Source organism: Camponotus floridanus, unplaced genomic scaffold, assembly GCF_003227725.1.
Source record: "Camponotus floridanus strain SB8 unplaced genomic scaffold, Cflo_v7.5 scaffold7, whole genome shotgun sequence".
NCBI classification, from domain to species: Eukaryota; Metazoa; Arthropoda; class Insecta; order Hymenoptera; family Formicidae; genus Camponotus; species Camponotus floridanus.
This window is the reverse complement of record NW_020229838.1, coordinates 610,114-636,430: the sequence shown is the minus strand read 5'-3', so window position 1 is coordinate 636,430 and position 26,317 is coordinate 610,114. Positions and strand designations below refer to the sequence as shown.

At 32.6% G+C, this 26,317-nt stretch overlaps 1 protein-coding gene across 1 annotated transcript in view; it reads right to left on the bottom strand.

Annotated features, from left to right (window-relative positions):
* LOC105251561 (receptor-type tyrosine-protein phosphatase kappa) overlaps positions 1-26,317 on the bottom strand; it is a 64,222-nt gene that overhangs the window by 37,147 nt on the left and 758 nt on the right. The window contains exon 2 of the mRNA XM_011258454.3: positions 12,418-12,691. Within this exon, the coding sequence (XP_011256756.1) occupies positions 12,418-12,691 (274 nt within the window). The remainder of the gene's footprint in view (positions 1-12,417; positions 12,692-26,317) is intronic.

Sequence of the window (26,317 nt, the reverse complement as noted above, 5' to 3'; positions counted from 1 at the left end):
GTAATATATAATTTTATTAGTGTTATTGTTATTTTATTAAATGTCAATATTATATTAAACAAATTTTGGATATATTTCTAATGTATAAAAGAAGCTAGAAATAACGCATGTGTGTAAATTCGAAGCTTTACAGTTATACAATCATGCTATTATAATTTTGTATATTTTGAGAATTGAAATATGATATAATTTCAATGGTTTCTATTCCCGATGTTATAGAAATATGAAAAGACATATTTCCCTTGTTATATAAATTTAATGTTTAGTATTTTTACTGATTACATATCAATATTGTTGTTATTATATAGTATATATAGTATATATTGTATATATTATTGAACATTGGTATCATCAAATGAAAGTCAGTAAAAATATCATAAAAGTAGAATATTTTGTATAACGATAGAAATTCATAGTGTAACCGTTCTTAAACATGTATCGGTTTTATCAAAAAATAATGTATGTAGAGATATATTACGTCATATCAATATGTGTATGACCAATCAGTTTTTTTATTTCGATTATCACATAAAACTGAAAAGCACCGACATATAACCGATATTTTTTACATCATTTTCAATCGCCAGTGAAATATACTACATTTGGCAGAGATATCACAGGACATTTCATGTCTGCAATAAAATTTACGTGCTGGATATTGCAGTGAATAGTTATTCTCTGATTGTGAGTAAACATCGGCCTGTCCGTCTATAACTGCATCGACCTCTTGAAATTTTCATAAAGAAAAATATGAATGATATCAATGTCCTGATTGTCAAAAGTTCTGAGGAGTTTCATTGTCTAGTCTGCGAAGCAAGAAGAGACGTCAATCCTCGTAACCGTTTAGAAATAGCTCGCAAAAATCAAGAGCTTTATCGTTGATGTAAATAAAAAAAAAGTACGTAGAAAAATAATGGAAATTGCTGCCAAGGATTTCAAGCCAAATCGAATTTTGCCAGCTTCTTATATATATATCGCTGTCAATTAGGAAACAACGTCGTCTCTTTATCTCATTGTCAGATAAATTACCATGAATTTTTGAAAATCTGTAAAATTATCATTCCTCCTCGAATTGAGAACAACAGAGTGATTTTTCTTTGTATTTCGCCGCAGATTCATGTGGATTACACGTATTTCTGAATTAGTTGTATGCTCTTTTATAGGAATAATCTGCTTTCATCAAGCCACGTAGAACATTTGCATACATTGCTGTTTAAGCCTTCGCCAATTTCTATGATTTTCTCCAGCTGAGAAAATCTCGGCGAAAAGAGAGAGAAAGAAACGTTCTTTCTGGAATCGTCTAATGCAATCAGAACAATTTGAAGTTCTAATATTCCTTTTTGTTCGGCTGCTCCCTTGATAGGATAATAAAAGAGATAATCGACAATAAAAGATAGAATCTCTGACGAGAATAGTAGTACATGCATTGAAAAATAATTAATGGCTAAAAAGAAAAGTATTATCACGCGAAATTAATATGACAAGACAAGAAATGATCGTGAGAATCGTGAATCAGTAAATATAACGCAGCATAGTTTGATACCGCCATTCGATTTATCTTAAAATTATCTTCTAATAATTTTAGGAGGCTAGAAAGGAATTAAAATAATGACGTTACTTAAATAAATAATTATTATATTAAGTAGATATAATTTTCATTCTTTTTCTCTCTCTTTTATTTTGATTATCTATTTTAATTATCTCTCGAAACGATTTTCCTCTTATATAGTGTATTATATATTCTATATTTATATATTAATATATGTGCAAATCATACACATCCATATGCGTTGCATATGGATTATAATCCAAAATTAATCATTGCACTCTCCAGCTTTTCAACAGTTTCTGCGTTAAAACACAAGCGTATAGTCCATTTCGAAACACAGTTGTTGCGTCTAGTATGTTAAAGATTAATGACAGTTTCTCCGATGATGTACTGCGTTAAAAAAATTTGACAGACACTTCTGTAAGCGTTATGAGAGAACATATCACCCTAATGTCCCATGAGAAATTCTATCGTAGCTAAAAGAGACTTGTCATGATATTCTCACTTCTAATTATTACGGCTTATATTAATTTTATCCTCAAACTTTCTGTTAATTAAAGCTTAAAGTTTTTATTATCACTTGAATTTTGCATCTATAAACATTTTTGCATATCGATTAATGCACATGACAAATGTTACAACTTTATCAGTGCAAAATCTACGCGCAGATTTGATGCTAATCGTAAGCGCTTTGCCGTTTATCTCGAACATCAAGAGACGAGGGGATATTGGGGGATGTTGAGGGAACATTAACGAGCTACAAAATAGGGCTCGATACGCTCCCTTGGAGACATTATTATGCATTCTATGCGAGACAAGAGAATATCTTTTAGAGTCCACCAAGATCTTGGAATAGGACCTTATCAAAACGAGCTTGTGGAAATAGAGGTCAAATTGCGAATTTGATGAAATTGAGGTCAAAGCGCGGATCAGTGAATCCAGATTTAACAAAAGTCTCTGGATACCGAGCTCTCAAGGGTGATCAGGATTGCCAATGCTTTGTGATTCAAATACGATAAATTTTTTATAAGTAAAATTATATATAATTGTATATAATATATTATATCAACATGATGCATGCACATACACGCACACGCACACACTAATATTATTATATTTAGTTTTATTTAATCCATTTTTTGCTTTTAAAATATTCTTTTAAAAGATAGATACATATAATGTTTTATATTTTTAAAGGATATTTTTGTGTGTGTTTGATTAAAATATATAGGATTTTTCATTTGAAATATAATAAATAATTGCAGAAAATGAATAAAATAAACACGCCGTATACAAAGTAAAGTTGAATAAACGTTTCAATAAGTATATTTCAATAAATATATTTTTTCAATAATTGTGTGATGATCGACACGATGAAAGGCAAACAGATATATAATATAACAAGCGGAAAATGTGCAAAATTATATGTCGGAATGAGAGGGGGTTATAACAGGTTATTGTATATTACATTCTCAGTGCGAAAATTATAAAGTTACAAGCGACTCGTGAAAAGTTAAAATGCACTTTACAATGAGAAAGCGTCTTGAATTTTATATCTCGTAGAGAAACTCACGTATCCAAGCAATATTTAAGAGAGATATCTGTCAGAGCAAGAGAGAAAAACAAAGATACAAAGAGGAAGAAAGATAAGGAATGAAAAGGAGATTATGGATGGACTTATGATGGGAAAAAGTAAGGAAGAAAGGATAAAAGTCCGCTTTAGAATCGTGGTTTTCGCATAGAAAGGCAAGATGCTCACTTTCAACAAAGAGAGTTTTTAATTGACCCTTTGTTGTTGGTTCAAGCAAGATCTTTCTATCGGAGATAAACGATTCTTGGCTTATTGTGGACATATACAGGATGAATCACGAGAAAATCCACGCTCATTTTTCATTATAGTGTTAAAAAAATAATGCTCGCTAATAAAATTAATATCACGATATAATTTTGTCGCGTAGATAAAAAAAGTATCAAAATCATTATATTTTCCGCCCTTTATGGGAAAGTTTAAAATGAAAATTGGTTTCCATAGATAATTATTTAAAGATTATCTGAAATTCTACTATAATTTTAATAACATTATTTCAATTTTCTGAAACCTTAAAGAAAATTAAGATCTCTCTGATGAAATTGCTTTTTCTAAATCGATATAAAAACTGAAAGCAAAAATCAAGTTTTAGAAATCTACTAACATTAAAGAATAATGTAACATATAAAAGATATTCATTAATAAAGAAGAAATTTATAATTTCAAGAATATTATTGATACAAGTTAATCTAGCATATAAACAATCTAGCATATAGGAAACAAATATAAAAGTCATATTTTTGATGAAAAATTATATGAATCAACTTTAAGAAAATGTAAACACTCAATTATTGAAAATAATTATCAAATTTATATTGATTTAAAAGAACTTATGTTGATTTGAATATCTTTCCTCTGTTATAAATTATCAATTCTGTTTCTTTAAATTAATATATCACGTATCAATATATGCGACAATTGTTATTCATGCATAAAAATAACACATCATTTTCGAGAATTATGCAACTATTAAAATATTATCAATTCTCGTAACTCTCTATTATCAATTCTCGTAACTCTTTTTTATATTTATTTAACAAGGATTTCAGATATTTATTTATATGATCACAATAAGATTATTATAACAAAAAAATCTCTATTTGTCACTGAATAGAATTACACTTGCAATTATTAACCGCAAATTGACCAGATTAGCGGGCTTAAATGAAAACATAAAGTCACGCGATAAATTCGTTCCCATGAATTCGCTCGTATTCGTAGCGCCTTCAGGCTAGATTAAACGATCGAATTGCGCTTGTGCACGATTTAATTTGATTTCGCAATCAGCGGCTTTATTATCGCGCGTGCGACCGAACAGGGATCAAAATTTCCGATCGAAATTGTGCGCGGATGCAACGTGATACGTATGTTTCATTTTGCGATCGCTCGATACGATTCGATCAATGCTGGACACGCATACTCATTTTTGTCGTCACACGTCTGTATATCTGTGAATCGGTATATTTTATTAATGACGACAAGAGAGCTTGATTAAAATTTTCCTGCTTTATTTTCTTCTTTTTTTCGTCCTTTCTCTTTTAAATATGTATACAATGTATATATACATGTTTTGTAACTAATGGTAAACAAGAAAAGATATTAATGATCTTATACAAGAAATATTAAAATGAAAATTTCCCATAAAGATTTATTTTCGAGAAGACTGAAATTAAAATTTAAAAAATGAAAAATGAAACCTTGTATGAAAAAAATTTATTTTATATTTTTAATTTACTTTTTCACGAATCATTCCCTTTCTTTGTATTGTATTTAATTGATACGAGACATTTATAATTATATAGATAATGTTTTTAGATAATCTATATTTAATGCAATAAGATGTACTTTCTATAAAATAATATTAGTACACTGTATTATTGCACAACTACAAGTTGAAGAGAGATCGAAGTGCAGTGACCCGTTACTATTTAGAATTGAAATATATCAATGATATTGTTTCGCAGCGACAATCTAACATGCAGAATCTGCATTATAATTATTGAAATTCGTTACATTGAACGCGGGTTGTTGAACGTTTATACTTGTGCACTATGCACAGCTACGGTTGCTAAAGTCTGGCAAGTACAATGAACCAAACTGTATGTGGACATAGTCGCGGCAATAAACATAGATGCCTCGACTTCCGTGAGTTCGACGGGACAATTCTATGCTCCCACACATATATATTGACGCTTACACCGTCTATATCTTGTCATCGAACGCAACTCGGTATCAACTTCCTGCATTTGTTCGATATTACGTCTATCGCACGAATATGTATCGGACTTACATCCGACGCTTTGTTCGGGGAAGATATCGATTACTGACGAGAAAAATTCTCAGGTATTCTATAAAGTTCACAGAAGTGAAGTTCTGCGATTATATTGTCAACCGTGTGAAAGTTCGATAAAACAAGAATGATGGACGAAATGTATTAACGCCAAGTCAAAAGAAAAAAAATGGAAAAAAGAAAAGCTTCTCCCTTTTTCTTTAAAGCTTGTTTCCGCAAGAAATTGCATTCGTGGCAGGTAATAAAAAATGTAAAGGAAAGTATTACCTAAAAAGATATAAATTCTTTTTTAATATTTTAGTTTAATATGTTCATATGTGCGCGTGAGAGAGAAGGAGAAAAAATCCGATTAATTAATCAGCGATGTAATATTATAATCTCGTCTTTCAGAGAGAGAGAGAGAGAGAGAGAGAAAGAGAGAGAGAGATGAAAATAATAAAATATCATTTTCCACGAGCATCCATTTGAAAAATATATCAAACATTTTATGTATTATCGCATTTGTATCAGGGATGCAAATAAACCTCCCTCTGCCTCAATTTTCACCGTCGTGACAATCAGCGAAAACGTGTCGATGCGATGGCAAGTACCGGCCATTATGTCGGTAACGGCTGACTCCGAGCTTCGGGTATTATGCAGCAATTGGCCTTACTTGGCTCCACGACAAGTTCGCATTTAGCATTGGGCGACAATGTGACACCGACACGCACACATATCCACACATGTAACCATACACACACGTTCCATCGGGATAGGCTGATAGGTATAGGTGTACGCCTTCTCTCTTGGAAATTCCACGTTACGAATGCATCGAGAATGCCGGGAATGCACGACTCTTTCCGCCAAGCCTCCGAAATGCGGCAGAATAACAGGTGGCACGAATAAAGCGCGAGATGCCGCGTCGTAGGTAGGTAAATATAAATGTGGTCGAAGCTTAACGACCACCCACAAAGAAAAAAGAAGAGAGAGAGAGAGAGAGAACGAGCAACGGGAATGAAACGCATTTCGTATCATATGCGAGGCAGTCGAATGGCAGTACAATTTTCCTCACTTTGAGAAAAACAACAGGATTCGCAAGGGGCTCGCAACTTTATCGTATTATCCTTGTATTATTCTCTGTAAGCCGGAAAAAATTGAAATTTTTCCTATTACATTGAGATAATCGAATGCGACGAATCTCGATAGAGATAGAGATAGCAGCCACGTGCCATTTTACGACGATTACGCGAAATAATTGTCGTGTATCTCAGGTATAGCGCGGCGCAACCTTAACCGGCTACGATTTATTTATAAAGCGCTCTTGAAGCCGCATACACACCAGCGAGAGAAATATATTTTCGTTTTATCTCGACGCCCTAAATACAAGCATTCTGCAAAACTTCGGCAGATGCGGAGATGTGCGTCGCGCGGGGAGGGATTTTCGCTGCCGAGTTATTTTCGTCGGTCGGTTTATTCGATGCATCCGTCACCACATCGATCGGATAGATATCCAATCATGCCCAGTAATCAGAATTACCAATTTGCAAAGAGAATCGATCGATCTTACGAGGTAATGTACGCACGTCGTGCATCGTGAGATCGTGAGCCGACAATTTCCAACGCGAGAGATTATTCTTGAAAAAAAGATTCTCCCGCCGAGTCAGATTTATTATAGATTTACATTTTGATGAAGGATCTGCCAAGCATAACATGGAAACTTCAGGAAAATCATAATAAAAAAAAAGAGTAGAAAAAAACACTAATATTACATAATAAAAATAATAATATTATATAATATATATTAGCTATATATATTTATTTAATGCTTGAGTTTAATTATTTGTTCTGTTAAAACTGGATGAGATGATCAAAGAGACTTGATGTTGGTATTGAAAATTTTGAAAAAATAAAAAAGATATATATATAAATGAACGAATCAGAGTTCTTTTTAGGAAATAAAGAATGATTTCTTTCTGTTAAATTTACTAAATTTTCTTGGTAATATGAAATTAAAAAAAAAATGTCATCACTGTGTCCATAGTTAATATAACAAAAAGTTATTTACTATTCTATATCTTTACTATTAATTTACTATTAATAGATATAAAATATAGAATTTTATAGATCCAACTATAAACTAATAATAAAAATCCTTATAATAAAGTCTATTAAACGTTCTAATTATAAAAAACCAAAGTATCTTATCGTGACAACTAAAAATTCTACTTGGTTTATTAAAATGCCTTCTATCACATATGTCTTGTTGGTATAATCAAATGATTTTTCAGTATATATATATATATATATATATATATATATATATATATATGTATAGGAAATGCATTTTTTGCATTTGCTATTTTGGCAGAAAGATAATTGTTTGTCACGCACATTTTTCTCTCGTTCTGTCATTTGCAGGTGGATGTCCGATGAGCTTTCAGCCGGTATCGCGCCAGAGAAAATGGGTTAATAGGCTTCAGGCCGCACGCGGGCATTTAGTCAGGATAAACTCTCTCGTTTAAGTGGATGTGCAAATAAAATCCTAGTATCAGTTATTGCGGGTAACGCACGCATCGTTTACTTTGTGTCACCAACAGGATATCGTTCGACTGTATAATACGCGTCTCCCTATATGATTATGCGGCCGACTCGATACTCAATAATCACGCAATAATTAGATCGAGTTTACTCGCGTTGTTTGCAAATGGAGAATTGTTTGTCGGTAAATTATCTCGTATTTATGCTAATACAGTTCGAAATATAATATGTCGACTGTATACAATGCAATTCTATAAAAAAAAAAAGAATAATGATCATTTCTCGCAATTTTTTTTACGATTCCGATTTTTAAAATTGCTCCATCACGCTACAGTTTTAAGACATTTGCGGTTAAAAAACAAAATACATCAAATCATTATTCTCGCTTCCCTGTATTTTATATGAAAAGATATTTTTTTATGAAGAAATTAATTATTAATTTAATAATGATATCATTAATTATTTTCTTGGCGAACTATTAATTACGCGCGTGAATATATTGATCTTTCTATAAGAATTAATGACGAAACTTTTTCCACGTCAATAAAAATCAACACAAATTTTTTTCCCACGTAAACTTTCTTCATTAATATGTTTCTTGGGGTTGTAAAAAAGATAAAGAAAAAACAGGTGCTTAATTTACCTTAATGGTTTTCTCAATTTTACTAAAGAGCTTTCTTAAAAAAAAAAAAAAAAAGTTTCGTCGAAAAGAACAACTCGTTTACGAGATGCATATGCATAACATATGTGTATTGAGAGCTCGCTAAGAGGTCAAGTGCTCCAACAAATTCCAGCCTGTCGTCGTCGTCATGCAATGTGGTAGTCATCATGCTTGTACTTCGCATCCGGTTCACGGACGTAGGTCGGATGAGTCAACTCGGAAAAGCGTCGTTTTATTTCCGTTGCGAAAGAGACTCGCTACCGATGACGACGACGACGACGACGGCGACGACGATGATGCTAAAGCACAACTTGCTCGTGGCAATGGATCGCTCGCATTTGTGTCAAGATCAACTAACTTTGTTCGTCGTGTGACAGCAGCATCACATTGCGGACCAAATGTTATGCAGTTCGGGATGAGCCTCTTAGATGCACCGGTTTAAAAATATCCGAGATGCACCGCATCTCTCTCTCTCTTCATCGCAACGCATTCCTACGCACTTCTTTCTTCCCGAAGTTCGAGTAATCCGTAAATCGAAGCCAAATATTTTCAACAGACTCAAGGTGACAAAGCAGTAGAGAAGTTAACTTGTTTTTGTTTTAATATTTTTAAGTGTCATTTAAGCTTTTTTTAAAAAATTATTAATTTCGCATCATTTAAGCTATTTTTAAAAAAATACGAAAACATACATAATTTATTCATTATAATTTAGTGTTTATACTGTTCTTTTGGAAGAAGGAGAACGGTGCCGAAAATTATTATTATTAAATTATTATTAAAGCCGTATAACATTTACTATTAGCAAACAATACATAATTTATCAAATGCAAACCGCAGTAACGGCAATATTCGTGATTTAATTCACGTTTAGTCAGGACTATTTTTCCATTTAAAACTGCGAAACTTTAACGCGTTAACTCTCTCTCTTTTTCTCTTACAGAACGAAAGACAGCCGCGATTTAATCAGAAATATCTGTCCCCCTTACGACATAAAATGGAATGTCGCACATATCGTACGATTTCAACATTCTCGCTCGCCCTGCGCGAGAAAAGTTTTCATTACAAGGCTGTAAAAATGCATGAAGCCATTTACAATGCTCAAGGGCGCTCTCACATTTCTGAAAATAAAACTGATACGAGAGATTTACGTTTCTCTCACTATCTTCTTTAAACTGTATGAGATACATCGACACGATATGGGAAATTAATCATTTCAGACAACAATAAAAAGCCGGCTACTTTAGACGCGTATTTGATGCAATGTTTGCGTAGGACCTTATTCTATCCTATCCTATTTCTTATTCTATTTTTTTCTGTATTATTTTCTGTATTAAGAAAGTCTCATCATTTTCCGGGGAACGGTCTGTCGTATGAAAGTAAAAAATACACGTCAAGAAGCGCGATACAATTGAAAATGCGTAACTGGCAGTGTTATTGTCTCAAACGATGATTAACATATCTCGGTCACATTGTCCATTCGAATAAAATGACAACGCCATTCACATACATCGACAACGGGAAATGTTTATTCATTGCAAAAAATAACGCGCATAAGCCTTCTTCGCGATGAAAGCGAGAAAATATAAATGATCCGCTATCTGGTTAAGCGTTAAGCTTTAACGTTCTTAAGAGTTTTTTATTTTTCGCGATATAACGCTCGCTCTTTAATGACCCATTAAAGCGTTATCTATCCGTTGGATGAAGAAACGCCCGCGTTAATTGGTTTCTTGCGTGACGATGGCAGGTGTCAAGGCAGATACGTCATTCGTCTGATTACACCTGAGGATAAACAGTCCTCCCACCTCTTTCTCTCTCTCTCTCTTTCTCTCTCTCCGTCTTTCTTTCTCTTTATACTTTGGATGAAATTTCCGGCGCCAAATGTTTATCTTCCCGGGCGATTCAACGATTCGTAAGGATGCTGTTGAAGTATAACAAATATACCCTCTAGCTACTCTCTCCCACAAACAATTGAATTTATTGACAGTGTAATTCTAACGCGTATTTTGTCTCTCCGAATCAAAACCACCGCACAAGTTGTAAAACATTTGAAAATTATATTAATCAAAGTTAAATGGCGAATATTTGCACTGCGTTATTATTATGATTTGTCTTTGTAATAAATTAGTTGTCATGTTATTTCGATAAATTCTTCTGCCTTTTGTGTGCATTGAATTGTTATTATTTTCCTTTCAATATTACTCAATAACTGGTTTGCTGCATGAAAGTGTTTTTATATGATTTAAACAATATGCATTAAGAACGATGATCCATTCGAGAAAGCTTTATTGTTCGATGTTTGCATTTTATACTTTATTTATAGAATTCAAAAGATATCTCGAATCGTCATTAGATCATCACAGATATGGATCAAAAAGCGACGTCAATGTTGACTTGCTAATGATGGAAGATTTCCTATTCAGATCGACAGAACGAGATTCATTGTACATCTATGAAAAAATATTGAAGAGGTACTTTAAAATCCGGTGAGACATTAATAATTCGAAAAAAATTGTCCATAAAGATACTATAATTCTGATCTTTCGATAATATTGCTGAACGCTTCTACAACATAGCTCGTTTTCAAATTGAATCACGAGGATATCACAAAATCTCTGACATAGATCGCAAAATCCTCAAAGTTACGAGATTTTCAATCCCTCGAAAATTATTCTAAGTTTTAGCGCGAAGCTTTCGAGAGTTCTGAAAAGATTCAGAGTACAATGAGTCTCTTCTCGAGTGTGTAGAGTTCGCAATTGAAAGGCTGGCGAGAATTTAATGCCGTAGGAGCTTTGATTTTTCCGGCTTGCGAACAATGCAAAATTAAAGCTGGGAAATTTAAAAAAAGAATTGAAGTATTTCAAAAGAGATACGCGCTCGTTCATCGTTCCAAGGAAGAAAGGGAATATAACTTTTTCTCTTTTTTGTATTCACGTGATACAAAATGCCGGAAAAGTCTTATAAAATGATATGCCGACGATGAAACAGTGAGCCCGACTAGAAGCTAAAAGCTTCTAATATGCCTCTAAAGGCCTCGAGGGAGCATTTCACAGCTTCATTGAATTATGCGCTTGATGTTCTTCACCGAGTGTCAATTGCGCAGTCGTTAAATGAAAGCCTTCGGATTCTCCCCGGCCTAAATGCATAAAATTTATTTCGACGTAACGTTGAAAATGTATTTATAACACCGACGCGGAAATCTGTGTAATTTCAACGCGAATATGGCGTGGTTTCTCGAATCTTTATATATATATATTTATGTATTTACGAAGATAATATATAAACAATACATTTCATTCGATTACAATAAAACATTTATTATTTGCCGTTTTATTGTATTATATTTTATTCACGACGATTTCATAGCTGAAAGAGTGAACATGAATTTAACATGCCGATGTATGAAAAATATATAAAGCACATGCGTAGTTAATATCGCATGCGCGCGTCTCGCCCATGTCAATAATTCATTAATGAAAATATCGTAAAATGTCACCAAGACCGGATCCGTATTTTCATTTTTCAAACTATTTCTAGACATTGCATTCGAAATTCGATAGACAGCGTCAAATATATATTTTTTTTTAATTCATTCTCCTGCTGCTCATGCTGTGCAAATTTTACAATTCGTATAAATGCGTTTTATTTCGCGCGTAAATCGTAAGATAACAAAGAGGAATAAAGAGGACAATTGAAACGTCTCTTTTTAAATTTTCTATCCGCAAAGTCCGTCTCTCAGTCATTAGTATTGTCTGGGATTAACTCGGAGGGGGGCGTGATTCATTAAGTAGAACGGAATTGAGTAGTCGACTCACCGAAGGAGATGAGGCCGCTGTTCAGCATAGACAACTTGATCTGACTGGGAATGGAGGCGAGACTCTGTCCGGGATTTAGGTGACGCTTTCTGGGCGGTTTCTCCGGGGCTCGGGGTGCGCTTCTGCTTCTGTGATGATGATGATGCTTCCTGTGCGAGTGGGAATGCGAATGGGAACCGGCGGCAATCGAAGTCGCGCCTGTACGATCGGAACCGATGCTGCTCAAACCGAGAACGCCACCGCTAGTCGATTGCGTTCGTAGAGACGACATGTTCTGTAAAAAAACAACGAAAAGGGAGCAAAATTAATAAAATTATAAATTATAATACATCGGTTTAGATTGTACTAAAATGTATATAGATGCATGACACGGTATTTGTACGAACAGAGAAAGTGCACACGAGAAATAAAAGAACGAATAATTTACTTGAAATTTAAATTTTATTTATTTATTAAAAATAATTTTTCATTATACTTTATTTTGTTTTTCGAAAGATTTTTAATTCTGCACATATATTTGTAATGATACTTTGATTCTTTAAAATAGTTAATATTTCTAAAGTTAATATTTCTAAATCCTTTTATATACAATTGATTAAATTAATCTTAAAGCGACACAAAATTTAGAAGTATTTTATAAAGTTAAAGATTGACACTTTAAACATTTTAAAATAAAAAATAGTAATTAAAATAAAATAAAGTTTTCTAGTTTAAATTTAAAAAATATAGTTAAGGTACATAAATGATATAAATACATTGAATCCCTTAATCAAACACACACACACATACATATACAACTTTACATGTACTAACCGAATTTAATACATATATTCCTCGCCGTTCTCGTAAAACGAAAAAGAAAGATAAACATCGAAAAAGAGATATCGAATATTAATCCTTCAATATTTACATCCAGACAGCCTGTATGTTCAACGTTAAGCGGCGATCGACATTGTTTGTATGTTATACACACTGTTCCCCGAAGGATTATCATTGTCCTCGTTACGATCTATCGCGTTCTGGAGCATACCGAGTGACGCGTAAGCATGTTGATGAGAGCGACCAAGGAAGTGAGAGAAGCATTAACCGAAACGATGAGATGATGCGGCTCCCGCATTTCCCGGAGAACATATATTTTAAGCGACAACGAATACTAATGCTCGAATGCGACAGGACTTATTAAAGACATTTGCGACGACGTAATTACGCATCCTCGTGAACGGGCTTATTATTCTTAATCATTTCCCGGAAAATTTCTCCTTTCCTCAAGCGAGTTACTGAATTTCGCAGACAAGCATCTAAAGCAAATAGTGATCTCAGCCCCCTGATCGTTTCACGCGACATGGTAGAAAATAGAGACGACTGGATACGGTCAGCTGACAACGTGACGCAGAAGATCGCGCGTCGTATTTTCCTGTGTGTTTCCCCGATGACTATATTTATCGCGGCCTAATAAGTTAATAACCTGCGTGCCCTCGGTATCGCTCTCGGACACCAAAAAATGGCGTTAACGAGTTAAGTGCCAGTACCATTTAATTTTAATCTGATAATAATAAAATCCAATCAATAATGAAACATTATGAAAGAATAATTATTATACTGTTATCATTTTAAGAATATACTTGAAATTATGGTTTGAAACACTCGTTACATCTTATTCATGTATCTAAATAATTTTGATAGGCTACACTTTCTCTAAAATTATTATTCTCACGCAGTAATCAAACGTAATATTAATGGATTAAATTTAAAAAGTATTTAGTTTCAATCTACAACAGTAGAAAGTTACAAAAAATTTTTAATGTGGAAACTTCTAATTATTTGAGTGCTGTAAATATTTGTTATATTTAAGTAATGCGTATCTAATTAATTTATGTATATGATAATAAAAAAGAGATACAGATTAATTAAGTATAACAATAATTACAATAAATATCAAACTAATTTACTAAAAAAATGTATATATATAGAGATATATAATTGATTTTAGAATTTTAAGAGATATTTTAAAATTTTTACAACTTTTACATCGTTTATAATCACACTCTCATTTAAAAAAAATTTTTTGACAACTTTACTACTGAATTTCTTATTGTATTTATCGAGTCAATTGACAAGATAATATTCTATGATTGTCTTGTTCATTCATTGCGTTTCATTCAGTAAATGCTGCCCATGTCCCTCCAGTTTCTATTAGCAACGATGTACTTTTAATTGCATTTGCATCCAGGAAAATCCGAGAATATATAATACTATTAAAAGTTACTTTACTGGGTCTAACATAACTTTTTTAATTGAGGATATACAGAGTGTCGATTAACAAATTAAGAATGTAACTACAAATGCTATTCTTATATTGTCTTTTATATTAAATTAATTCTTTCTCTCTTATTTTAATACGATATCTAAATCTCATGAATATTTTTTATATTTTACACTTCTAATACATTTTTAACACAAGATTCATATAAGAGAGGCTTATCTTTAAAGTTTACTTTTATTTATTTCGAATATATATATATATATATATATATATATATATATATATGTGTGTGTGTGTGTGTGTGTGTGTGTGTGTGTGCACAAAATAATTTCCAACACATGAAAGTTTAGGAAAACTATCTCGCGTATAGTTGCTAGTATGATACAATTGAACTATTATGCACATGCAATTAGTATAAGATGCAGCAACTATTTCTTCCTCGATGTAGTACTGAATTTCCCTTATTCATTTTCCCTAGCGCGCAGGATAACTCGGATTACTTGGACTGGGAAACACGCGCGGCTTCTAAAAGGAACAATTTGTAGAGACGATATTTCTCACAAAGCTTCGTAATAAATCTCTCATGCAAATTGCTCAAAATATTTTAATCCTTCACAGGCAAAAACATGCACGTCTACGAATAATGACGAACCGTCTTGATATATAATGTAAATATGACTATATCTTTTTCTGTTCATATTAATCAAATCGAATTTTTGAGAAAGGCGCAAATCAAAGGAGTTAATAAAAAATGCAATTTAGAACTTATATATATGTGTGTGCATTTCTTAAAAGTTTTTATAAAAGTAAAGATAGAGATGTCCATGTTTTTACACAACTTTCACGGAAGCATTATTTATCGTACACTTGGCACCGCGCCTCTCAATTTATCGCAAGAAATTAAAAAGAAGTTAGAAAAGAGGGAAGAAGGGAGAAACGGACAATACGATTTCTTTTAAAAGTATTTAAATTAGTGCTGTAACTGGGGTAAATTTCTTTCTTTCGAGCAACTGTTCGTTCTCGGTCGCGGAAAATTTCGATCGATCGGCATAACGTATATTCGATCTTCATATATAATTATCGAATTACGTCGCACTGATACTCAGGTTTAATCCGTCACCGTCGCATCCGATGATGGATCTCCGTTGTAATGGCATGAAACAACTTCAACATTATCTATCCGTACGCAGCGTGTGTTCTCGAGAAAGTTAGAATCGTTTCATCGCGATTGAATTTGATTTCCCGGGCTCTTTCGTAATTTCTATCAAGTTGAATGCGATTAAATACACAAACGCGAGTTAATAGAATATCGGCAGCATCTAATTACAGTGTGCAATTAAACAGTGATTCTATATACTCAATTGATCGAACTTCGTATGCAAATACATGCATCAAAGTAATGCGTTTTATCGAATGTGTACAGTGTAAATAAAAATAAGAATCATGTACATAAAATTCAATAAAATTTTTCATCTGATGTTTCATAACTTTTAAATTATGTATACATTTTTTAAAATTTATATCAATATATTAAATATAATTTTTAAATATCATTTTTTTCTTAAATAACTATGCGCTAGCTAATGATTATAATTAATAATTTTGTAATACGTATATTATGAGAAAGAGAGAGAGAGAGAGAGAGAAAAGACGGTCCTTTGTTTGCTTAATCGACCGAAAACTAGAATTAATCATTTATTTCTCTGTATCTAAATTTCGATCGCGTTTTAATAGCTAAATCAATTAATAATTAAGCAGCAAAGATTATGCTCGATCGAATGGAAAAAGCTAACAATACATTTTGTCGAGCTATAATTTAGATGTTGATCGTTGATAACGCATTAACTATAATTATTAATGGCATTAATTTAATTAAATGATTTTTGCATACATTAATCACTATCGGCGCTTAAACAAGTCGTTTATCAAAATGTACAAGGCTCGTTTATCGGGATCTTTATTATCCGCGATAAACTATTCGATGGATGTACTTAATCGTGTTTTGCCTCTCGTTCACAAAACGCGGTGGGTAATAAATTAGAACTCAAAAGTACTTAATACCAGACGAGCCATCATTTCGTTGAGGGCGGACGTAGAAGGGCGAGAAAACCACGCTGTCTCTTTTTCTCCTTCATATCCCTTTGCCAAGATATATATTGTTTTTGCCTACGATATACCGTTTGCTTCTTTAGGAATCCTCGACTTTATTTTATCGTCTGACAGCTGGAAAGGTGGTGGGAGGGAACGGTAGTACAAAAATATCGCAAAAACATCGACTAAGATAGTACTCTTTCTCTTTCTCTCTCCTTCTCTTGCGCATAGACCATTACGATTTTCACAACCACATACCGGATGTTACGCAACTTCCTGCTCTAGATTAATTTCTTCATATTCGTACATTATTCCGATAATTTATCATTAGCGTTACGATGCGTTACGATGTTCGTTAACTGTATGTTATATCTTACGGATGTTCGTTAACTGTAGATTATATTTGCCCACTGATTAAATTTAATTCGGTGTCTCGTGATTCAACTTTCGGATGAATTATTCATGTATGCAACATACTGCACCGTTGCGCGTATTTCTTCAATCTGGAAAAAACTCTAGGAAAATACGCGAGGTGGGTTAATTATCGTTTTTTGCATACTTTGCTCGCTTTTAATAACTTTCGTCGATCGGATGAGAATAATTTCACAAAATCTCTATCGTACTCCAATTTCAATTTAAAAAAAAAATTCTTTTTCGATTTATCAAGAAGGAAAATCTAATTTTCAAACGTATACAAAATCAGTGAAATTTCTTTAAATCTGTACAACGATACAGGCTAACTTATTTTCGTGAGTGAATCTTACAAAGTCTTCGGTTCTCGCTCGAAGCGGTACTCCTTTTGTAAATTTAAATAGGACTCCAAGTTCTGCTTGGTGCTCGCGCGAGGATTATAATTGCTCTCATTTGCGTTTCACTTCTCTTTACATTCGCGAACGTGACCTGGCAAAACTTTCGTAGTTCTTATTTATCGCTCTGTAAGAAAGAGCGTGAGATTCTTTCTCAAGTGATTGACTTTTGCACTACTATAATTTTACAGCAAGTGTGTGCTGCATATACGTAAACATACGCAAACAACACGCATTCACATGCGGCACTTTCGAATAAGCCTTCTTCATATGGCGTTTATACATATAAGTTGATGGAAATGAACAGCGAGAATCGTTATACGATCGCGTCGCCTTTATTGGACCTAGCAGTCGCGAAAAAATCGATGAAACGCTCGAGGTGAAGTCAATCGCTTCTTCATGTCAATTACGCGACTTGATTTTCTACAGCGATTCTCTCCGTATTCCTAAGATAAGATCTTAATACCATTCGATTTCTCTTTAACTAAAATAACAAAACATCAATACTTTTTCAATCTATAACAATTTTATTTAATAGGAAAAAGGAGGTGTACGTAGATTAATTTTTCTACATTTATTACTTTTTTCTCTCACTCATTATAATTTTCTTGTAATAATCACATGATATTTTTTTGCTTCTACATTAGATGTTATACGCAAACATAATTATTTGCAATATAAATCTAAAGAAAAGAACGGAGACATGTTTAAATTAGAATTACGAGAACGCAAATTGCACATTACGCGCAGAGACAAATAAGAGAGTACGCGAGAGAGTTTTTTTCTCAAATATATTACGAGCAGCGGTAAACAAGGCGATATGTCTCGGAATAATTCGCGGCATTTCCGTCGGAAAGTTCGTAAATAACGAGAAAGGGTCCGACAGCTTCATGAGGAAAGTTCTCAAGGTTCCGCGTGGGCATTCGTGCGATCTCGTCGCGGATATTTTTAAACGTTTTGTAAGCAGTTATCCCCCTTTCCCCGCCAAGAAAAATCCCTTGCCTCTTTCGAAGGCCGGTTATTGACCAGTATATCGGCCTCTGCATTCTTGTTCGAGGCTGTTATCGTTGTTCCGCCGGATACGAACGCATTGAACGTGCCGACGCGAATGTTATCAGTTCCACTTCACAAAAGAAAAGTGTAACGATCGCAGCAATTTTAGCTCCGATTTACTTTGATATTTTTGCAAGCGAGATGTATCTTCAAATGTTGTCGCTGGAAATGCTGCATAAGAATTGTTAGAAAAGTTTTGCAATTCAGTGTTTGACTCTCCATAATCAGATATCATATTGTGTATTGCCCGTACATGTACCCGTAAAACCTATTTTTGTGAATATTTTTAAATTAATATAATCAATTTATATCAATAAATTTATATATCAATTTATATGAAAAAATTCAATTGTCAATCCGATCTTTTATGAAACGATAATACGTTTATGATTTCAAATAAACAGAATTTAAAAAAAAATTATTAAATGTGCGGTCTACATTTTAAAATAATTTTTACAACCAAGCACATTTCTTGAAAGATCATTGAAAAATTCCTAAGATACAATTTTCGGTTTAAGTTTCCTCGTGATGTTCTAATATCACTATGCTGCAGTGTGATTCCAAAATCAATATAAAGCATGGCAAACAAAACCCAGATGTTTGGCTCCACGTCAAGTCAACGCACGACGGAAATCATTTATTTACTCTCAGCACGCGTCATGATCGAATGACCAAAGCAAAATAGCATTTCTGTTTTAACCGGAATTATATTTCGAAACTAATTCTTTTAAATAATTCACTTTAGCAGAAAAAAAATATGGTAAAAAATATTTCAAAAAAAGATTATTTTTATATTTTTCAACAAATTTTTATTTTTGTAAGAAAGATAATTCATTGTGGGATTTAAAGACATAAAATTAAGATGAAAGAGAGAGAGAGAGAGATTTAATTATTATCATTAGAATTTCTCTTACGTTAAATATAGAAGATTATATAACAATTATAAATTAATTAATTTTATAATTCAATATATATATATATATATATATATATATATATATATATTTAGAGGAGCAACGCGAATCTTGAAGATCCGAATAATTGTACTGTAAAGTACACAGATGACAGTCTGCTCATATAACAAGTTAATCCACTGGCAAGGCTGGTCCACAACCTTCTGCGTCTACTAGCTTAAATTCGTACGTCATACCGAGATTATATCTCTATTCATCAGTTCCATTTATAATCATTTATTCGAAACAAATTTATATAGATGAAGCTAGTTTTAAAAATCGATATCATATATCCTAGTGATCGTTTATAATTATGATAAGAAGAATAAAATAAATTTGTAAAAGACATCGAGCTTAGGAAACTTTCGTAAAGATACAAATCCAAAATCGAAATCGATTTTTTCGATTATGCACATATATTTTAAGCATATCTTCTACATAAAAATGTATAAAAATGTAGCTTCATAAATATGAAAGTCGATGAGCGCACTCGATCCGACAGCAGGAATCACAATCTCCGCTTTCGTGAAAAATTGCAGTCACGTATTCTTGCCTCTATTATTAGCAAATACAATTTTTTCCTCTTCTATTGTAATTAAAAGAAAATTAAGAGAATAATAATTTTATATAAATTTAACTAAATAATAATTTTATTATTTTAAATAAAGAGATTTTTTAAATAAAGGGATTTTAAATAAAGGGATTTTAAATAAAGAGAATTTTTTTGTTTACTCTTATAAATATCTCATTAATATAAATATTCTAGAATCATATAGAGTCTTGTTTCTTTTCTTTAGAAATTATATAATATGAATCAATCGTTAGATATTTTTTCAAAAGATATATTTGTAAATGTTTCGAAAAAGCTTGCTCTGCGAAATTTTCGCCAAGTGATATAAGCTCGATTGTAATTACAACTTGTCGCCGTTACAAGCGTCAAAGGACATGGCTAACGTTACCTTTGAAACACGATCAAGATAAGAAGAGAACGTGTCGCGTTTCTAAAGAGAAGACAAAACAAGCGTGACGCACCCACAACAACCAGATTTGTAAATTCTGGGGTCGAATCATTTTCACGCGCTAATTAACAAAACGGATTACAGGCTCTCTCGCGAGATGCTGCGTATTTCGATGATTTATCACTGAATAATAATCACATGAACGCTTAAATCGGAGAGTTACAGCTCTCTCAGTCTGGTTGGCCGCTCTTAATACTCGTCACTGAATAGTAGTCGGATTTATACGTTTGCAGGAACGCATGCGAGTACACAATCGATAATCATATGGAATTTGCATATATGCATGTATTTAACCACTCTACAGAATTACATTCGTATGTAATACCGGTAATTCGAAAGGCATTCTTCTTCTCTTTATCATGCGATTGCTTTATTATTATATTATTTTGTATTTTATTTTAAATATGCAATAAAATAGCTGACCCATATAGAGATCGATGACGACAATGTTTCTCGTTATTGCAAGAGTGAATTTCGAAATGTTTAATCTCATTGGAATAATTATATAAGAGTTTAATTTCATGATAATTTAATTACATGAAAATATCTATATAAATTTTTATTTAATTTTTTCCTTTTTGTTAATAATATCTTTTATAATTTTATCCACTTAACTTCTATATTCCATACAATAAACTTTGTTGCTTGGTAAATTTGTGTACATAATATAATCGGACACGTGTAACAGGCAACGCGGCGAGTAATTTAATACCATTTCGTTAATTATGCAATTTACTGTCGTAATTTCGCATGATATACAGTACGTCGCATTCAACATGCTTCTCACGAATCATAATCATCATTAAATAAAGCAAACATTTAGAAAATTACGATAATGATCCGCGGAGGGAATAAAACTTGCAACAAAATTAAAGAGACTCCCAATTATTTATGTATCCTCTTCCTTCCTCTTCTCACATGATCGATCAGAGGCGGTATTTTGTCTTATTATCGTGATTTCTCTCCGCGTTCTCCGACTCGCATAATCGTTCACGCATCTCAGATTACTCGGCCTAATAATTAAAAAATCGCGTATGAATCAGGTGCGCGAATCTCGCCGAAAATAATTCGGGGATGAAGAGGGATGAAGAGTGAGAGATAAGAATTGAGGGGAATTAATGTTTCGGCATACATATATCAGCATCAGTAGCGAAACGAAAACCGACGATAAATCCTGCGAAAGTGCCTGCGAGATATATAAGGCGGTCATAAATATAAGGACGCGCAAATAACTGGCATTTTTAACCGACCGATTCTCTCCCTCCGCTATCCCCCGTTTGTCAGAAGGCAGTCACCCTCTGCGAAAAATCGAGCGATACATTGAACGTCATATTGCCTCCTCCACTTCTATTCTACCTACTCGCACATATATCCGGAATATTTCTTTCGCTCGGAGTTCGCATTCGTCGGCAAACGCAATCGCTGATGCGTGTAAATAAAATGATAAATTTACGACGATGGATTTCTTTCCCGGCCTGGATAAACATGCTCGCCAATTGTCAGATACTCAAATAAGTCTGGACATCGAATGTTCTCTTAAAATTTTCTTAAGAAATTAATCATATGTCTAATCATACATTTCTTTAATAACTCGATCATTTTATATAAGACGCGATATAATTGTTTATTATCTCCTTTGTTAGTACAAGAATTAACAACATTCAGCTGTCGTTAACGATGATCGATCGATCATTTATTATGAAAGTTATTATTGCAAAAGATATAAAGTTACGTCTACAAATTGTTAGATTTGTAATTGGATCGATATAAAAATATATAGTTATCAAAATATTGAAAACCTGATATAACTATCAATGCTGAAAATATAGAATAGAATCAATTCACTTTATTACCTTCACTTTGGTAGGTATCTTACTTTGAAATGACTGGCGCAAACATTAAACGAAAGATTTGCGGCGAAGTCGACAATCGACGTGACACTTGCTGCCGCAAACACTCACATGAAAGCTATTGTTTGGATTTCTCTTCTGAATATTTAAGTCACTTTTAGAGCGAAGAGAAATTCTCAAATTTGAAAATTTGGAAATCTTTATGCGAAAAACGAAAAATTTTTAGATGTTTGAAGAAATTCGCAATAATTTTGATAAATCCTTATATTTACATTATATTAAAATATTATAATTTATAAAATTTATAAAATATATAAATAATTTATAAAATAATTTATAAAATTTAAAATTTAACTTATAATAAATAATAAACTTTTATATTTATGTATATAATAACTTTTATATTATGTTTTAAAATATTAAAAGTTATAAAATATTTTTTGTTATACATAAAATTTATAATTATATAATATATTTTTTATATCACATAATATATTATGACATAATATATTATGTGATTTCTATATCATAATTTTATATGCGACATATATTAGAAGCGATCACGAATGGAATTCGGCAATAACTAGAAATAAATTACGACTCGAGTATTTCGCAGAATATTGGCAGAAAATATTGCCAACACTACGAGGTCCACTAGACGCGAGTATCTCGAATTTTCCAATATGTCTAGACCACTCGTCGTTATTTTCACAAGCCGTGCATCACTTATGACATTTAAATCATGTGCACGCGTGACACACAACGCACATAAAAGACATGTTTATGCATTATCAACTTTATAATAAATTAATAAGAATAATAGGGATTCTAGAAAATAATATTTAATATCTTTGTTCCATTTCTATTAAAGAGTTCGCTTCACTAGAATCCATTAAAATTTATTGATTCTAATTTCTCTTACCCTTGATTATACTTATTTTCTTAAAATTATTGACTTAAAATCTTTAAAATTTTTTCCATAAAATAGGAATGTAATTTTGCAACTTTTCGGTAAATCTTCTCCAACGAAATATTTCAATTTCGTATTGAAAAATTTTTGATTTAAAAAAAAGGGGAAAAAATCGTGCCACACACTTTACTACGTTTGATATAAGCAGACGTTTGATGGCATACTAGAGCCGTTGCACTTTTATACGCGTCAACGTCGAGAGATTGATGTCGACGAGATTTTGGCGAGAGGACATTTCGCAAAAGCACGGAAACGAGACGCATTGCATTTTTCTCCGCACATATCGAGTTGTAAAGGAAAGAAATATCCTTCATTTCGCGATATTTTCTCGAGAAATTATTTCTCGCGGTTCTCTCGAACACGAGAAAATTGTGATATCTCATAATATGTGGCAGAGAAATGTACATTAAACACATCATCGATTATTAGTACACTAATAAATATTTCTTGGAAATTGCAATTATTTTTACAATAATCGTTATAGAATAGCACTCGTCGCAAAAATATTATTAATAAATATTATTTATAAATATTATTTATAAATATTATTAATTTGAAAATGAATCAATTTATGTATATAACCGGGAATCTTTCAACACAAGCAATTCTGTATTTTCAACTTAATTTATTCAAAACCACGATCTTCCTGTTTTAAATTAATTCATAACGTTGTCAAATTAGATACTCGAAAAAATTGTATATTGTCGGAACAATATAGAGAGTGTACGATATCTCTAACTTGACATAATAAATGTCAACATGAGAGCTTTGCGTCATGTGCCAGAGTTCGGAAGCGTTATAATTTCATTGGGCATAATTTTCGGCGCCAACGGAGAGAAGAAACGTGGTGGGAAATAAATTTCCACCGTTTTGACTCGCTGAAAGATATATATATATATAAATTCGACAAATTTTTAGCGTAGAAACCGATAAAACACTCGTAGTAATATTGATTTCCGTAGATTCTTTTTTGCACGTGACGCAGAGACTAAGATGATATATATGATATCAGACAGCAAAATGGTTATAATTAATTTTCTTTCTTTGTTACATTTTACTTCTTATTATGTGAGAATTAAAATGACTTAAGAATTCACAATCGAGAACGAAGCGGAGAATTGATCGAAAGTTAATTATTAAAGATCGTCGATAATCAAGCCTAAAAAGATTAATTAATTAATTACATCAATATATGAAGATTAACTAAGTCCAACTCTTCCTAAATTACAGTTACGATGAAACGCGATTAACAGAATTTAATCAACGTTAACCCACTGACTCTAAAATCTTTCGTCTCGTTTAGCGACCCGATGTCTGATCGAGCGCGATCCGCTATCACTTCCCCAACTCGCTATCGCGAAGGAGTTGTCGCGCCAACGTCCTGTTATTCCCTCGTTCTGCGTAATTGCGCAATTTTAATTAGGGGATTTCCCGCGCGAAAACATCCCCTATATATATATATATATATATATATGAGAACATTGAGAACATTTCTCTCGGCGCCATGCCGAGTCTTGCGCTTTTGCGAGCCGCCGTCTCGTCGTTGTCGTCGTCGTCGTCACGCAGTTACATCATCGAAAACAACGCGTAAACGCGTCGCGTTTATTTCCTACCCAGCAGCAGGGTAGAAGAAGAAGAAGGGAGGAATGCGAACGCGTAACAAATTATATCCTCGCGAAATTTACGGCACGTGAGCTCGTCGCGAATTCGTCTTCCCCGTTCGTGCTCTGATCAGCAACGTATAGAGAAATGTTGTACGATAAAAAATTAGAACTTGAAAAAAGATTAATTGTAGACATTCACTCCAATTTTTTCTTTATAAGTTATATGAATCGCATAATTTTAGATTAATAATAAAATTAATAATAATTAATAATAAAGTTATTATAAAAATCTCTTCTTAAAATGAAGAGTTTTTCCGATTTTTTAAATACTTGTGTTATCATTGTGTCGCTATTTTTAATCGATTTATTACAATGTATTATTGATTAGTGATTATTAAAATATTTTAGTTAGTCATTATTAAAGTATTTTTATTTTTCTTAATGTGAGGTATATATTGTATTTATTTTAAAGGAGGCTTTTTCTTTTCAGCGTTACTTTTAAAAAATATCTATATTTATTATATATTATTTAAAATATCTATTATACTCCTAATGAACTTGTATTTCATAGAAAAATATATATCAAACGCGCGACACCTTGAAGCAAGAAAGAAACTCTTTTCAGACATTTTCTCCGATTTTTTCATACATGTGTTATCATTGAGTCGCTATTTTAATCGATTTATTGCAATGTGATTATTGAATTATTGATTAGTGATTATTAAAATATTTAGTTAGTGATTATTAAAAGTATTTTTATTTTTGTTTATTAATATGAGGTATATTGTATTTATTTCAAAGGCGTTTCTTCAGCGTTACTTTTAAAAAATATCTGTCTATTATATATTATTTAAAAATATCTATTATACTCCTAATGATCTTGTATTTCATAGAAAAATACATATCAAACACGCGATATCTTGAAACAAGATTAAAGAAACTTTTCTTAGACTTGCGAAAATCGCGCGAGTTTCAACTTATATCCGGTCTTATCGTTTCGCCTGAACGTACTTGGTACACTTTACATATAGAAATATAATCATACGTCTTCCGCATACATCGTTAAGAGTTAAATGCGGGAACGTGACTTGGCTGAAAACCGCGAACCCGACTAATTACGTTCGGCATTTCTAGTCGCTGCCGTGCAAGCACTATTCCACTCATTTACACTAAACCCAAACAAAGCTTTGACACTTGCTGCGGCCGACGCTACTACTCATCTCTCCCTCTAATTCGTCTCTTCACGACCGGAAACACGCGACGTCTACTGTAACACATATACATAACACAC